This window comes from Indicator indicator, chromosome 2 (genome assembly GCF_027791375.1).
Source record: "Indicator indicator isolate 239-I01 chromosome 2, UM_Iind_1.1, whole genome shotgun sequence".
Lineage (NCBI taxonomy): Eukaryota > Metazoa > Chordata > Aves > Piciformes > Indicatoridae > Indicator > Indicator indicator.
In genome coordinates, this window is record NC_072011.1 from 40,049,912 (window position 1) to 40,062,441 (window position 12,530).

Here is a 12,530-nt window from a genome sequence, read left to right on the forward strand (position 1 = left end):
AAATTGGGTGCGAGTGTTGGTCTGCTCAAAGGTAGGGGGGCTCTGCAAAGGAATCTGGACTGGCTGGATTGATGGGCTTAGGTCATTTGTATGAGGTTCTAACAAAGCCAAGTGTTGGGTCCTGCACTTGGGTCACAACCATCTCATATAATGCTACAGGCTTGGGGCAAAGTGGCTGGAAAGCTGCCCAGCAGAGAAGGAGCCGGGAGTGCTGGCTGAACATGAGCCAGCAGTGTGTGCAGGTGGCCAAGAAGGCCAGTGGTATCCTGGTATCTATCAGGAACAGCATCACCAGCAGGAGTAGGGTAGTGATTGTGCCCCTGTAGGCAGCACGATGAGGCCACACCTCGAATACTATGTTCAGTTATGGGTTCCTCACTACAAGAAAGACACTGAATTGCTGAAACCTGCTCAGAGAAGGGCAACAAGGCTGGTGAAGGCTGTGCAGAAAAAGTCTTCTGTGGAGTGGCTGAGGAAATTGGGTTGTTCAGCCTGGAGAAGAGGAGCCTAAGAGACCTCATTGCTCTCTACAACTATCTGAAAGGAGGTTGTAGAGAGGAAGGGCTTATCTCTTCCCCCTAGAATCAAGTGATAGGAGAGGAAATGGCCTGAAACTGTGTCAGGGGAGGTTTAGGTGAGATGTTGAAATAGGCTGCCCAGGGAGGTGGTGGATTCACTGTCCCTGGAGGTGTTCAAGAAATGTGTGGACACGGCACTTTGCAACATGGTTTAATGGCCATTGTAGTCTTAGGTTGACGGTTAGATTCAATGATCTTAGAGGTATTTTCCAAAAAAAAACAATTTTATGGTTCTGTGTGCAGGTCTGTTGAACTGGGAGCATTTATTCAGTGTGTATAGGGGTATTTTTGTCCTTGCTGCCTTAAAGATATGCCACAGATATCTCTGCCCTCAAGTTTCTTCTTTTGAATATAGTACTTCGATAACTCAGGGTTTTTAATCTATGGATTATTCTTATCTTTCATTTATAACCATTGTACCACTTGGTTTTTCTACTCTGCAACCAATTTAGACTGTACTTCAGAATTCATTATGTTTATGTCTTCAGAAGCTTTCAATTTCTATAAGATTTGTAACATTTTACTCATTTCTAGTATAATTTTTCTCACATCTGAGAAATTGAATCCAAAGCCATCATAAATACGTAGTGACCAATGTCCATTAGAAGTCTGATTTTCAGGATCTGATACTAGATATGTCTGAAGCCTCGAAGTCCTAACATCTATGCCAAAATATGAAGCTTTGTTAAAGAATGACTTGATCTTAACTGTTCATAAATAGTTGTACTGCATAAACTAAAATAAAAAGCAAATAAAAATGCTCAACTATTAATAGAATTTCTTTATCCTATATCTTACTGCTCATTTGAATATCTTCATATATGGGAAAGGTTTCGCATAATTTTTTTTGTGTTGAATCATAATCTTTAATCTTTCTGCCTTAACGGGGTAAAATTGCTTGCTTATCTGCTAGGCAACTGATGATACTATTTCATTTTTTTAAATTATTATTTCTTCTTAAATGCAATTTTATTAGACTTCTTCCAAAATCGTTTTGAGTCTTTGCTCCTCTACATTTACTACCACATGTGGAATGACGCCCTACAGTCTTGACCGAAGACATGTTGAAAGTAGAATAGCTGTATTCACCAATGTATTCAATGCTAATCCTTCTAGCAAGTAGCTTCTAGTGCAAAGACATACGTGAAAATGTTAGTTAAAAGATTGGGACCTACATGTACTCAAAATGCTTGGATGTTGGTGGGAAACTATTGAATATAAACCGAGCAGTATATTCTTTCCTGCTTACTTGCTTAGATGGCAGGGGCTCCAATGTCTGAAACTTTTGGATGCAAGATAGCCTTAGGTTTTTTTCTTGCTGCTTCTGCTTGTCAACATGATTTTCAGTGGTAGATAGTTTCGATTTTTCCCATAGCTGCCTTTAAGATACAATGAAAAGAAACCTCTGTGTGAAAGAGTGTGGAAGGGTTTGCGTCATTTTATATAAAGGTGCTTTAGACCCGCATTTGACATCACTGTTCTTGGTGTGTTGGGAATAATTATTCTTACCCCACTTCTAGAATGTTATCTGTTGGTGTCAGTTTCAAGTACTTTTCTGGGTTTTGCAACAATTACCTGGAGTTGACATCTGGAGGGATGTATGCTAGTCTTTTCTTGGTTCCAGTCCAGTTAAGCAGAGTGGACTTACTTTGTATTCTGCTTTTTTTTCTTCCCCTTGGCCAAGGTAGATCATAGTTAATAGTCCTCTTCATAGTGCTTTGTGTATTATCATATAGAGGTTTAAAATGTTTTCTTTTGTTGTTAATATAAAACAGTGTAAATTTTGTTTTTGTAGCATCCAAAATAAGTAACTTTCTTTACAAAACTGCAGTAGGCTGACAGGTATTGATTTTGAGTAAGGTTACAGCTTTTGATGATGTTTGAAGCCTATTACCTGATGTTTTAGGAGGCTCATATATAGTTTGTTTTGGATGCATAAATTCTCAGAGCTGCAGTTGTCACCACCATATGTCTCAGTTTTCATGGTTTTGTTTTGGTTTGTTTCTTTTTTAATTACAGTCTTACTAAAAATTACTTAAGGAAATGTTTCACAGAATATGTTCGACTTTGTTGGGTTTGTCTTGGATTGTTTCTTTAGTCGGACAGTTTTGTTGAACTTTAGAATATGGAATGAGGTGGAAAAATAGATGTCTGAAACATTTCTTTTATTGTCTAACATAAAGATGTAAATATCTACTTGTGTTTTGGTTTGGCAGTTTTGAAAATTGTTTATACTTGTTTCTGGGAGTATTTTTTAAAATATTAGTAATTGTCAGTTTTATGCTACTCATGCTTGCTTTTGCCTAGTGTCTGAAGGTCTCTTAAGAAATGTTACCTAGGTAGGAAAGTGAGGTGAGGTTTCAAACAAATGCTACCAAAAGTGCAAATACTCACAGGGTTTTGTGGTGAAGCAGCTCATTCTCTGCCAGACTGTCTAAGTAGGTGTTAAGCACTCAAACAGATTATACAGATTTTTAGTTCCTTCTAGTGAGAGAAGCATTCCTGGATTGTGAGCATTTGAAATTTGCAATCTAATTCTTTCACAAATCTGGTTTTCAAAGGTCTGTGCTAAGTGAAAGTTTTACAGTAAATTGTTTCCTTGATTTGTCCTGTTAAAAATTATAGTATTTGCATTACATAGAGAAAAAATGTCTCATCAGAAAGTCAATTCAGTTTTAAAGAAATTATTCTTCAGTAGTTCATTAGATTAATTTAGGTTTTTTTTTTAGTTTAATTATTTGGAGGTAATTTGAGGAAAAGCAGAGCAAAAATATTTTTCTACTTGTCGTCATCATAAGGAGGAGAACCCCTATGGCTTTTTTGTAGCAGTTCTGCTTTCTGCCTATATTGCTTCAGAGCTGACAGACAAAAAGACCCACTTCCATTTGAAGTTCCATAATCAGCTTCTTTCACATAGCCATTTGTAGCTGATGTTGGATCAGTTCCTTGGGATAGTCTCTTTCTGAATTAGAGTTGGAAGCTGTAAAAAATGATGAACACTTGACTTGTAATGCATCAGGTTGCTCAGGGAGATATTTGAGGCCCCATCCCTGGAGATAGGTATTCAAGGTGAGGCTGGACAGGGCTCTTGGCAATCTGATCTACTTGAGGATGCCCCTGCTTATTGCAGAGGGGGTTGGACTAGATGACCTTTGGAGGTCCCTTCCAACCCAGACCATTCTATGTACACGTAGCTTGCTGATTGTTTTACATTTTCATCTATAAGCACTTTAGTTGTCTGGTTTGTGATCATTCTTTTTTTTTTTTTTTTAAATACTCTTTTCTACATACATAATCTCCTAAATTCTTGCCTTCTAGTCACTCCCCTTTGGAGAAAGTGTTGGGTTTGGTTTTTTTCAGACTGGAGTTTGGTATGTGAAAAATGAATCTATGCTAACAGTCCTTGTTACTGGTCTGGCAGAACTGGATGGCACTTTCTTACATTTGAGAATTACCTAAAATCTTGTACCTTTCAATTAGAACAGATGTCTTGCTCTTGAGTTGTATATAGTGCATTAATTTAAATTTTGTTTGCATGTCTTATTTCTCTTCCATGTTATGAGGCTTTGTCAGCATTGCATACTGGTGTATTTGAAATTCAGGAGTCAGTTTAGTATTTTCACTGTTCTGCCTTCATAGGCAGTGGGATCTAATAAGGTTGAGGAGTGTGTCGGTGTGAGCTGAAATTCCCCCCCCACCAACAATAACCAGGCTAGCCCAGTCTGGAAGCAAATGAAAAGCTGTATTTACAAGCAGAGTCTAAAATCTACAATGAAATGCAATGAATATGTACAAATATACAAAATTCACAACATTCACAAATATATACAATCAAAAGAAAAACCACAACCGATCTCCCTTTGCTTCCCCCCAAGGGGACCCTCCCAAAGGGGCCTCTCTCTCCCCCAGGAGCTTCCCCCAGACCCCCCTGGACAGAGAAGCAGAGTTTAGTTAGAGCAGAAAGTTGTTAACTTAGCTGCCAAGGTCAGTGTGTTATCTTCAGCCAGAAGAGAAGAAGAAACAGCAGCCAGACAGCCCAGCAACTGCCCCCACTGCCGAACGCAGAATGTGCAGAATGCCTACTTTGTTTTGGGTAATAGTTCTTAAACATTTCTATCTATCCAATGGAAGTGTTTAGAACAATCAGTATTTTGCTTTCTTACACCCAGTAGTGACTTATTTACATTCTTTCACTTTCTCTGTTCTGAATTTTGCAAGGAAAAATTAAAAAGACAGTTTCAAACCATCACAAGGAGGAGTGATTTTTTTTTTTTTTCCTCATATCAGAATTTGTGTTGAAAGTGATTCTAAGAGGTGGTCTTCAAGTTGCCCGTTCAGACGCAGAGAATTTGCATGCTATTCACAAAACTTCTACTGCATGCTGTCCTTGATGATGGTTTGGATTTTTTTCCCTGATGTTTAGCTGTCACCTTTGCTGACTGGAGTCATTACTATCCTTTAAGAACATGGCAAAGAGATTACCTCCAAAAAGGAGAGAAGAAAGTTTTAGGTGTCCTCCCCCAACCATTTGTTTTCTTAGCTGAATATCTCTTGTTCTTTTAAACATCGATCAGGGGCTTTGGGGAAAAAAAAAAGTGCCTACTTTCCTGTCCTGAAAGACCTGCTCAAGTCAGTCCGCATGTTTCTCAGTGGGGTACCCCAAACTAGGCACAGTAATCCTACAGATGTGTTTGAGTGTAACAGAATAATTTCTTAGCAGCTCTGCAATCTGTACATAGCATGTGTGCATTTTTGAGCAGGAAATTGAATCCGGTTTGTCACAAGAGCCTCTTTTACTGAACTGCTGGCTAGATGATTTTTCTTCATCCCATAATAGTGCATCTAATTATTTCTTGCCAGGCACAGTAAGTGTTGCTTGGCCCTATTCAATTGCATTCTATTTTTTCATAAGCTGGCATGCAATTTTTGCAGCTGATACCTCCAAGAATAGTGTAAGTTCTGTTGGAGTGAGGTTTGGGGAAGTTTATTGAGGCCACTTTTCAAGTGTTCTCAAATAGTATGTTTGAGCTAACCCTTTACAGGCTCTGTGATGAGATGAGAAGTAGTGCAAGTTGTTTAATGGAAAGTTTCCTGGTGTATGGCTTTGTTCAGCTATGTCCTTGTGCTGTGATTTGATATCAGCACTCCTGCTAGAGTACAGATGCATGGAGAATACAGAACATTTTACTAGATGAGCTTTGGCTGCAGTGGCCTAGTCTCTAATGTGCTCTCTAAATTGTGCCAGTGTCACTTCATTGGAACTGGAAGCTGCCAAAAGGAAGCTCAGATTTTACGATTTTTATGTTCTGTTTGCATAACCCACCAGATTCTTGAGTCCAAGCAAATTATAGATTTTAAATAGAATTCAGAATTAAGATTAGAATATGTTACCTGTTATTTTTGGGAAGTATAACCATACTGATTTCCAATTAATCTCTTTTGTGATTACTAAGTGAAATGTCAGCTTTTGTATCTTGGTAGTGCAACAGAAGCATATGTCACATCTGTAAAAGTGATGCAAGTAGAGAAGTCTTCAGATAAACTGCTGCTTAGGATGTTTCCTGCCTAGTATTAGATAGCACCAGCCTATTAGGGTATATCTGGAGCCTGTAGTAAAGCCAGAAAACTCCAATCCAAACCAAAAACCCAACATTGACCTTTGCAGAGTGGTGTTGGGTTGGTTGGTTTGGTTGGTTGGTTTTGCCCCATTGCACTTGACTGTAGGAAATAGAACATTTATCACGAGAAGGTCATCTTTGGATGTTCTAAGAGAAGAAGTGCCTCCTTTGTTATACAGAAGCAAAGCCATGTGCAGGGTTTGGGATAATGTGCGTAAGCACTAGTAATCTTACAAGCTAATACTGTATAATTGAAATTTGTGATAGTTCTTTACAGAAGTTTTTTGAAAACGATATATCTCATTTCCTCATATATAAGTTTAGCACTGAATTTTTTGTGGAAAAATGCTAGAATCTTTCAGGAATTTGGTGACTGTGACTTTGTCTTCTTCCTGTAGTATGGATAAAATAAGAATGGGGTTTTTTGTAGCTGATAATTAGTGACAGGAACTTGGTGTGAGAACAAGGGTTTTGGTTCTTTAAAATCAAACCCTACCCAAGCATCTACAGAGTAAGTGGGACTTTGGCATACCTCTCCCTTAAAACCCTCAACTTTGTGAAGTTCTTCAGCATTTCTCCTGCTCTGAGCCATAAAACTGGCATAATGTAGGTTAGTATTTTGACTTTACATTGCATGAGGGGGTACTTGATTTCTAGTACAGCAGATTATCTGTTTTTGATCTTTGAGGTTGTTCTGATCATTTATCTTTGAGCAGTAAACAGAACAGGAAACAAGCTGAGGTTTAGCTTACCAAATAAACCTCTTGTGGTCTGTTTTCTGATGTCTTTCATGCTGTCTGAGGAAAATTGCTTATTTTTGAGCTGTATAATTTCAAGGAAATTAATTCTAAGTGTTGCTTGCTAGAATTGATTCTTTTTTTTTTTTTCTCTTCCCCCCCACTCCACTCTCAGGATCTACATGGGATACACTGTTCTGCACCGGGGGTGGGTGAGTCGGGGGTAAGAGAGGGGCAGTACAGACTTCTAACTGCATCTCAGTGAGAAAGGCCCCATCAACAAATGGCTTAATGAAATAGCTGTTTTAATAAGGCTAAAAAGAGAACTGCAAGTAGTGAGAATACCTCATGTCCCTTCAGTTGCTGGGATCCCTACTTTCATGCAGCATTACCCCGGACCCTGTGTGGAGTTTTCCACAGCACGCTACACAGATCTTGTCTGTGGAGGGTTCCTCCTTTTTTGGCGATTAGAGCTGCTATTTTGCACTTTTTATTCTGTGTTGTTAAAACAGCAATTTTATTAAGCCATTTGTTGTTGGACTTTTCTTGCTGAGATCCATAAAAAAGTCTATATACCACCTCTGTGCCTCTCGTGCTTCTTGATTCTGTGCCTCCCACGCGTTCACTCTGCCTCACTGTGCCTCTATTGCTCTGTTTGACTCCTCTCACCATGCAGAACATGTACCTCTTGTTATGCTTTTATCTTGGGGTTTTATTAGGTATGTTATCTCAAGTTTATTTGTTTCAGAGTACTTGGATAATTTGTTTAACAGGATTTGTTATAATGTTAGATGCTGAAGAACAGTCTGTAATCAACTTTCAGAAAAACTATGGGATGCCTGCACTAGGATTTTCTTCTGTTTCAATCCCTACTGATTAGGGGTTTTGTAACTTCTGAAACTGTTAACAGACCTTGCCTTCATACCAGCTTTATGTAAAATTGAGCGTTCCTTTTCTGTCACTTCTCTGTAAATTATAAGGTTAATCTGTGTATATCTGTAGCGGTGAAGAAGGAAACTTCCATGAATGATTTCAAGCTTCCATCAAAACATTGTATCCACTGAAAATTTTGGAGTTGCTCTTTTGACTGTTGACCTAATTAGCATTGTAATACCTGTTGTGAGTTGACTTTAGCTGTGTCTGCCTGTCTAAACTTCTGTTGTCTGTGATTTTATTTTAGGTGGAGAACTTCATTTCCTTCAGATTGGAGGAACCTGCGATGACATAGATGAAGCTGATATACTTGTAGATGGATCCCTTTCCAAAAGCATAGAACAGTCATCAGAAGGCACCAAGCCCTCATCTAACCCTTCTAGTCCAGGCATCACAGGTAAATTACGAGTTTATAATAAATAAAAATACTTCTGTAATTCTTTGTAATATTTCTGCAATTTTTTGAAGTTTCATATTAAGGTGATTTTGAGTTCCTTAATAGCATGTTTGTTTTTTTCTTTTTCGATGCCTATAGTTGAAATTCTGTAGTTGCCGTAAGTCTATCATTGGTTATATACAAGCAAGACTTTAGCAGTTCTGTATTTAAAAACCAAAAATGAAATAACACACTTTTCCAAAATCTACTTGTTATTTTAAGTTTGGCAGACAGGGAAAAAACAGATAATTGTGCAGGCATTGGGCTTCCTTCATAGCTTAAATAGGCTGGAGCTCTTTATTTGTAAGTAAAATCATATGTTTATTCTGTAAAATTGCCTGCAAGTTTCATATAGAAGCTGTACAGCTCTACTTAATAAAACTGTACAAAACATATATTCAACAGATACTGTTGTGCACAGTGACATTGATTCTTTGTGTTATACTTCAAGGAGTGCAGTTGCTGTTGATTTGATTAAATTAAAATGTGCAATTTTGGTTTTAGTAGCTTCTCTGTGGAGTTAAACTGAAATTCTGATGTTGTTTACCTTCTAGTCTCTTTCCTGGAAGGGTTATCAGCCCTTGGACAGCAAGAAGTAACTGTTTCTAGTGGTCCAAACCTTTTTATGCTAAACATCCTATCTAGCTAGGTCTTGTGTTTACCGCAGTTCTGATATAACTGTCCTGCTACCAGTTTTCTGTCTGTTTTAGTATTATCCTGTCTCACTTTAGTAAAATAAGGACTTCAGTGAGAGGAATGTTGACAAAAGAAGAAGCCTTAAGTAGAAGGGTGGAAAAAGCTAAGGGGCTTCTCCTGCTTGTGAGGGGGAACTGTGAGTACGCAGGTTATGAGACTTCCGTTGTGGGCTCTTCAGTCTTTTCTCAGCCCTCAGCAAAGGTGCTTTAGTGTAGATAATTTGCTTCAAAAACATAACAGCCTGTCTAATTTTGCTGGTTAAGGCTGAGGTAGATTTGAATCATGCTGAGGTGTTTAAAATGTGTGTGTGTGTGTGTGGACATCTATGTATGTGTATATAGAGAGACACAGTCTTGCTTTGAGTTTTAAAGGGAATTGTTTACCAGAGAGCTGTTGAGCTGATGGTTTTAATTTTGTTTTAGTCTGCAATTGCTAAAGGTAGACAAAGTATAATTATTTTAATTGAGTTGGAGTTTAGGCCTTGTGTGTTGGACAGGAGTAGGGATATACTAGGAACAGATGACCTAGAATACAAAATACAAATAATACAAAGCTTGAAGATAAAGCAATGATGCAGTGGAAATAAACCATTCATGTAGCTATGACTATTTTTGAGAAGTGCTGTTAATTTTGGGTGTATCTGTTTCTGGTGGGGGTGTCTTTGCCTGCAGCTGCAGAGGACAAAAAATGCTGGGAGAGGACTAAATGGCAGACAACCCAACTGTGCCAGCACCTTCCTCTCGTATAGCGTACGTGTCTGTTGTGTGGTATGGATACATCATCAGCTGGTTCAGCTAGCTATCCTGGGTATATCCCCTTCCCACTTCTTGTGAAGAAAATTTAACTCCATCCTAGCTGAACCCAGGACAATAATAAGTCATTACACATATGTGAGAGAAAGAAGTCTGTGACTTTCTTCTTCAGCTTTCTTCTTTTGCTAATGGCAAATGAAGCTAAAAAGAGAATATGAATATCCAGGACATAGATATGCTTCAGTAGATTATTTCCTTGTTATAGTAGTTTATCAGCACATTTAAATGACTTCTTGTCAAATGGTCACTGACCAACCTGATGAATCAAATCAATGATCACTGCCGTTTAAATTCTCCCAGTATTGTAATGGGCAATTCTTTTTTGTCTTGTTTTCCTCCCCATTCAGCCTTCAGTATAGGCTTGAATATGACTTATTAGAACAAGAAAGGGGTTTACTTCTCTACAAACTTAAAAGTATATGTATCCTTAGATTGTCCACGAGGTGCAGGTCCCTCTTGAAGTAGTCATTTAAATCAGAGAATGCAATATTGCTTGATCTTGGTCTCTAATGATTTCTACAGAGCTGTTGGATATACTGTAACGATTAGATAAATTCAGTACTGTTTTGCTATGGCATCAGACTTAGCCACCTAAAGCTGTGAGAGAAGCTTAATAGTTACAGGAAGTCATTGCTGAATCAAGGGTGCTAGGGGGAAGAGTTGAAACCAGATGGTCTGAACTGTCTGGGTTAAGGATACTGAAATCAATAGCACCAGATTCTTAGCATATATAGTGTGTGAATAATTGCTGGGATTGTGCGAACATTTTCTGCGCAATGAAGCTGTCAGCACTTGTACAGATCATAATTGGACATTGCCCTCAACATTTATAGCATCATTGTTGCTTGTTTTGTAATCAAAATACTAAACAGCAAAAACCCACTTACATCATGCTGATGCTGTAAAATTCAGCTATATAAGGAAACCCTAGAAGACTCCAGTTGTAAGTTTTAGAAGGTAGGTATTTTATTTAAAAGTTGCACAAGTTTTAGATGTAAAGAGATTCATATCTCTGATCTTCCACACCAATGAGACAGAGTAGCCACTTTTTATTTCTTAAACACATGCGTATACTTTAGATTTCCCAGAATGGTCATGCATATTCATATAATTTCCTGAAACTAATCACCTTATTTACCGATCTGTTATGCTTGCAAGTTGCATCTCTGTGGTAATCTCCAAGGGATCTCTGGTGATCTTTGAGGGGGGTCTAACATCAAATCCTTTAGTACAGATTTTGTACAGTTAGCTGGAATTTTGTAATTGGGTTTTCGGCCTTGAGGATGGCCTCATTTGAGCCAGTTTTCTTTTGTATCAAAGCAGCAAAGTTCCTCCCTACCTATTGTGTGTGATGAGAACATCTGTGTTTTGTCCTTGAAAATTCTGTTTTCTGTTGCTCTTTGTTAGCAAGTCTTCATTTCCACTTTGCAGAACTTTTACTTCATCAATGCTTTTCAACAGATACATAGAAAGCTTTCGGTTTGGGGATGTGAACTCCTAGGTGGATCTGACTGAGCACAGAGACTTGATTTATAAATCTTGTTCACAGCTGACAGCAGGTAGCAGCAGGGTGTTTATATTAAATCACTTTGGTGTTCAGTGAAACTGTTGGTAAAAGATGCTATAGTCTGGATAGAAACCACAGTGAGAAGCACAATCTTGTGTTCTTACGTCGTTCGTATATATGGCGAGTTTTGTTTGTGTTAACTTTTCTCTGATTTTGGCATTCTGGAATGCATTTCTTTATTTTCTAGCTTGCAGTTTACAACTTGAATAAAATTTAAATTACACTGTTTGAGAAGGAAATAGTTAACTTTACCAAGTTATAAATCCTAGATTGGGTTAAAACTTTTATTTCCGTTTCAGGAGTGGAGCGTTTTTTTATGGTGATGTAAAATAATAACTTTTTTTTTTCTAGAAGTTAGTTGAAAAAGAATATTCGTTTTAATGACCAGTTTAAAACCCCTTTCCAAGTTTGCTATCAGAACTTCAGCTTTTCATAACTCATTGTTTACAATATAATAAAAATAATACTGCAAAAGAAGTCAAATGTATTTGACAACACTGGAAAGTTAAGTCCTTAATTTTTCAGGTTAGGGGTTGATACCCATTACATGTTGTTGCTGTGAATACTCTGAATTTGTAATTTTTTTTTTCTGATTGGGGGGAGGAGAATGAAACAGAAAACCAGCCAATTTACTCAAAGATAGCTCAAACTGTGCAACAATTCTATAATCTCACTTCTCATTGCAGTGTCATCTAGTTAATGAGGTTCATATTTGGCAGTAAAAAAAATAAATAGATGTGTTTTCTGTATTCTTGCAATTAACCTCTAAAGCAATTCTAATTTCTATTCTCTACAGCATTTTCTTGCATTCTAGATTAAAAAAACATAGAAATCACAGTTATTGCACTGTGTTTGCTTAACTCTGAGTATCTCATCTTAAGCTTTTCCACTTCTGGAAGAGAATGGCATTTGTCTTTCTGTTCTCAAGATGCAGAATCCTGGATTGCATTTGCAATATAGTCTCTAGATTCAGGCTTCACTGGTTATGTTGGTGTGGGGTTTTTTGTTTGGGATTTTGGTTTTGGTTTTGCTGGGTTTTGGTTAGTTTATGTGTTTGGGGTTTTTTGTGGTTTGGGGGTTTTGTGTGTGTGTGTTCTTTGGGTTTTTTTGTGTCTTTGTATTTCCCCTGGGGTGGTAGCAGTAGTAGTCAGGT

The 12,530-nt window shown here is 37.8% G+C and overlaps 1 protein-coding gene across 1 annotated transcript in view; it reads left to right on the plus strand.

Moving 5' to 3' along the window:
• Positions 1 to 12,530, plus strand: part of BIRC6 (baculoviral IAP repeat containing 6) — a 179,943-nt gene that overhangs the window by 31,388 nt on the left and 136,025 nt on the right. The window contains exon 11 of the mRNA XM_054394854.1: positions 8,114 to 8,263. Coding sequence (XP_054250829.1) covers positions 8,114 to 8,263 — 150 coding nt within the window. The remainder of the gene's footprint in view (positions 1 to 8,113; positions 8,264 to 12,530) is intronic.